The sequence below is a fragment of the Sorex araneus genome, chromosome 2, assembly GCF_027595985.1.
Source record: "Sorex araneus isolate mSorAra2 chromosome 2, mSorAra2.pri, whole genome shotgun sequence".
NCBI classification, from domain to species: domain Eukaryota; kingdom Metazoa; phylum Chordata; class Mammalia; order Eulipotyphla; family Soricidae; genus Sorex; species Sorex araneus.
The window spans coordinates 4,865,753-4,869,926 of NC_073303.1; the positions used below are offsets into that span (position 1 = coordinate 4,865,753).

General features: G+C 38.9%; 1 protein-coding gene across 1 annotated transcript; it reads left to right on the forward strand.

The window, feature by feature from the left end:
• The first annotated feature begins 2,435 nt into the window (after nucleotides 1-2,435).
• LOC101554010 (olfactory receptor 14J1-like) lies at nucleotides 2,436-3,368 on the forward strand. Its single transcript, XM_004622303.2, has one exon. The coding sequence runs from the start codon at nucleotides 2,436-2,438 to the stop codon at nucleotides 3,366-3,368; it is 933 nt and encodes a 310-aa protein (XP_004622360.2).
• Nucleotides 3,369-4,174: the final 806 nt, after the last annotated feature.

The window sequence follows — 4,174 nt, forward strand, 5'->3', positions numbered from 1 at the left end:
GCATATAGGATGCTGGGAATCAAACCCGGGTCAGCCACGTGCAGGACAAATGCCCTACCCGATATGCTATTGCTCCAGCCCATGCTGTAGTAATTTTAAATGAATTTGGTTTTCTCTTTTCTCTTTTCTTTTTGCTTGTTCATAGAATTGAGCTCAGGGCCTCACATACTGTACATGTGAAACATCCAGGGCCCTGAGTAAATTTTCTTTAATATGGAATATGCACTATGAATGTGCTGTTTAGATGTAAACTAACTTATGTTCATTTACAAACTATTTTCTCGTTTGTTAATATTCTGATGTTTTTCAGAATATGTGCACAAACTTGACCATGTTACTAAATATGTTTTAGATTACTTTCCTGTTAAAATAGTATTTGTTGAATGATTATGAGCATCTTATATACAAAAGTATGTAACATTAAATACAAAATACTTAAGAACTTCATAATTCTCTGTTTTATTAAAATAAAAGCCTATTGTGTATATTAAAAAAACGAATATGAAAGCCTCAGCCTCTCTCTCGCCGCCTGCGCTCTGTGGTCTCACGCCGCTTCCCTACCGGGACAGCCAATGGCAATGGGCAGACAAAGAAGGAAACGAGGGCCAGGTGGTTGGTATAAATTGCAGTTTATTCCAAGCTCAGCTCTGTTCTCTCTTGATTCTCTTTCCCCTAATTCTCTTTCATTCCTTCTGATCCCTTGGATCCTGCTCCTTCATTCCTCTCTTGGATTCTCCCTGTTCCCTCGAATCCTGCTTCTTCATTCTTCTCCCGCCTTTCCCATTCTACCAGCCTTAGTTATCTCCCCAACCATGAGGAGGTTGGGGTAGCGAATTACACATAAGTGTAGTCATACAATCAACAGATGTAAAGTCCTTCCCTCTGGGGAAGCTTCTCCTAAAACAAATTCTCATCCAGCAAGATGATGCGCCTAAGGGCGAAATACCATCTCTAGGTGCTCTTTCTCCTTTCCTTAGTCCAACAGCCATATAAACATTCATCTTAATTCTGCTCCTTAATATTAGTGATTTTGTATGGACACAGTAAAAGATATATTAAGCTTATGGTATGGCTCTCCTGGGACATCTCACCACAGATCTCAGATCATAGTGCTTCGGCAAGATTTGTCTTTTCTGACCCTAGCAGGCTCTTAATTCAGTTGTTACTTTTTGGATCATGACAGAATTTGTCCATGACCATATTCTTAACTTATAGCTAAATATTATGGCACTAGACCTGGCCCATTTCAATGCCAGGGTAGCTCACAACTTGCCCTGGGTCCATTTAGTCCCTTGTCAGGGCCCTGCTTTTGGGGTGCTAGGAACTAAGGGCAACTGAGGCTTAGTTGAGAAAACAGATGCCCAGGAGTGAATATTATTTGGAGTCAATTAATTCCCAAGTTAAAAATCCATAGCATTAACTGTCTTCCTGTGTCTATACAAAAGGACATTGCTCTCAAGTAACTATGCAAAGGACATAAGGAGAGGAGAAACACAGTATTTCACTCACAAAATAAAAGCAGAGATTTCTGAGGAATCTGACCTTACAAGTTAACAGAGTCCAATCAGGGGGAAAAGGTGATAGACCAGTGGGGGAAGCAAAGCACAGAAAAGGAAATTACAGATAAAGACAGAGGAATGGAAGTGGCTTAGGTACACTGTGATAACCCTAAACTCCCTGTGGCAAGGGAGACAGGCATACCACTGTTATCCTAAAACGTTTAGAGCAATATTCCCATAAACAGAGGAATAGCGTGCCTCAGGAGCATTGTGATGGATATTACTCAGTAAGCCTAAATTCTCTGTGGCAAGGGAGAAAGAAAGGACAAACCAATGTTATCCTACACTATTAAGCACTGTAGCACTGTTGTCCCATTGTTCATCAATTTGTTTGAACAGGCACCAGTAATGTCTACATTGTGAGGCTTGTTGTTACTGTTTTTGGCATATCAAATACACCATGGGTAGTTTGCCAGGCTCTGCCTTGCAGGCTGGATATTCTCAGTTGCTTGCTGGGCTCTCCAAGAGGGGTGGAGAAATCAAACCCAGGTCGGCTGCATGCAAGGCAAATATCCTACCGGCTGTGATATCGCTCCAGCCTACATTATTATAGATTATATTAAATATATGTAAGAAAATTTGGAAAGGTAATTTTATTTTCAGAATAGATTTCAAAGTTTTTTTTTATTCATTTTTAAGGATTTTGGTTAATTGTGATTATGGTTAATACGAGTGTTACTTTTACATTATGATTATGTGTTAGGCACAATCATATACTTGACATATTCAATTTATGATAAAAATACGTAAATTTATCATTTAATTTGTCAGTTTGTTTAATTTACCATTGTTTTATAACTCTAGAGAATTTGGGCAGTACTGCATCCATGCAGGGGCTGTGATTTCCAACCAACATCCTTAAGAAGTTAATGGACTATGGCTAATTTCACGACAAGTGGGTTTCTCCTCATAGGATTTTCTGCCAAGCCTGAGCTAGAAATCTTCTATGCTTGTCTGTTCCTTGTTCTCTACTTGTTGGCTTTAGCTGGCAACCTGCTCATCATCACCACCACGTCCCTGGATGACAGTCTCCAGTCCCCCATGTATTTCTTCCTGAAGCATCTCTCCTTGCTGGATCTCTGCTACATTTCCGTGACTGTGCCGAGATTCATTTACAACTCTTTCTTGCACAGAGGAAACATTTCCTTCTGGCAATGTGTTTTGCAATGCTTTGTGTTCACCCTCTGTGCAGCTACTGAGATGGCCATGCTCACGCTGATGTCTTATGATCGCTACGTGGCCATCTGCCTGCCCCTGCACTATGACATCATCATGGACTTCAGAACCTGTGTCCATGGAGTCACCAGTGTCTGGGTCAGTGGGGCCATCTCTGGAGTCATGCATACAGCAGCTACTTTCTCCATCCACTTCTGTGGTCCCCGCATCGTTCACCAGTTCTTCTGTGATATTCCCCAGATCTTGAAACTCTCGTGTTCTAATGACTATATCAGTGAGGTTGGTGTCACTGCATTCCTGTCTTTGGCGGCATTTCTTTGTTTTATTTTTATTGGATTTTCCTACATGCATATATTTACTTCTGTGCTGAGGATGCCATCTGCTGAGGGCAGAGCTAAGGCTTTTTCCACTTGCCTTCCCCACCTCACTGTTGTCTTATTGTTTCTTTCTACAGGTTCCTTTGAGTACTTCAAGTCTCGTTCAGACTCTCCAACTGTGTCAGATATTTTACTCACTGTTATGTATACAGTAGTTCCACCAACATTCAATCCAATGATCTACAGTCTGAGAAATAAAGCCATTAAGTCAGCTGTAAGAAAGGTTTTTAAGAGAAGTAAAGCATATCTGTGTTGATGACATTTATGTACTCTTTGTTGGGAAAGAATTTCAAATTCTATGCAAAATCTTGACATAACCTATCGGAAACTTCAGTAAATCAACAATGATTATAGTGAACATTTGAAAGTGAGATTTCTGTTTATTTCCTCTTGGGTAATAAAATACAAAACATACCTTAACTAAGCTTTGTAAATACAACAGATTAGGATTTCCTCATTGAATTTTGAGAGTAACATCAATGAACTTTAAAACCAGTCAGGTTAGTGACTTATGATTTGTGTGTCAAGGTGACATAAAATTGTGCATATGAGACTTGTTTATTTTTAGGAAGTTCTGCTGTACTCTTAGATATTACATGATATTTACAAACTGATCAAAACCCCCTGACACTCAGCATTCCTTGGTTGTCATTGGTCATTGATCATTTGGTCATTGGAGCTCCATTAATGCTTTTCAACTACTTTGGGCTTCAGTTCACATACATTAATGCCACCCTTGTGAAGCCTCATTATCTCCCTTAATTTTCCATTTCAGATGTAGTGGACCTCTTTGCCACTCATGAGGAAGGGATGTTTTAAGTAATAATCAGTGAGATTCTCACATACCAGTTTTAAATAGGTATAAAATGAATGAAAGAAGAAATAAAATAATATATAAATACAAATTTTCTTTAAGAGACTGATTTGCTAAAAAATGCAAGAAGTCACTCACAAATAAGGAAAAGGTACTTATATTTGAGTGTATTAAAATAGAAAACTTTGCACATGTATTTATCAGCATATAAATTTAGGAAAGAGAATGAGTATACTGAAAGTTTGTTT

Bases quoted from the DNA above. Each gene is read 5' to 3' on its own strand.
- LOC101554010 (XM_004622303.2), top strand. From the start codon at position 2,436: ATGGCTAATTTCACGACAAGTGGGTTTCTCCTCATAGGATTTTCTGCC.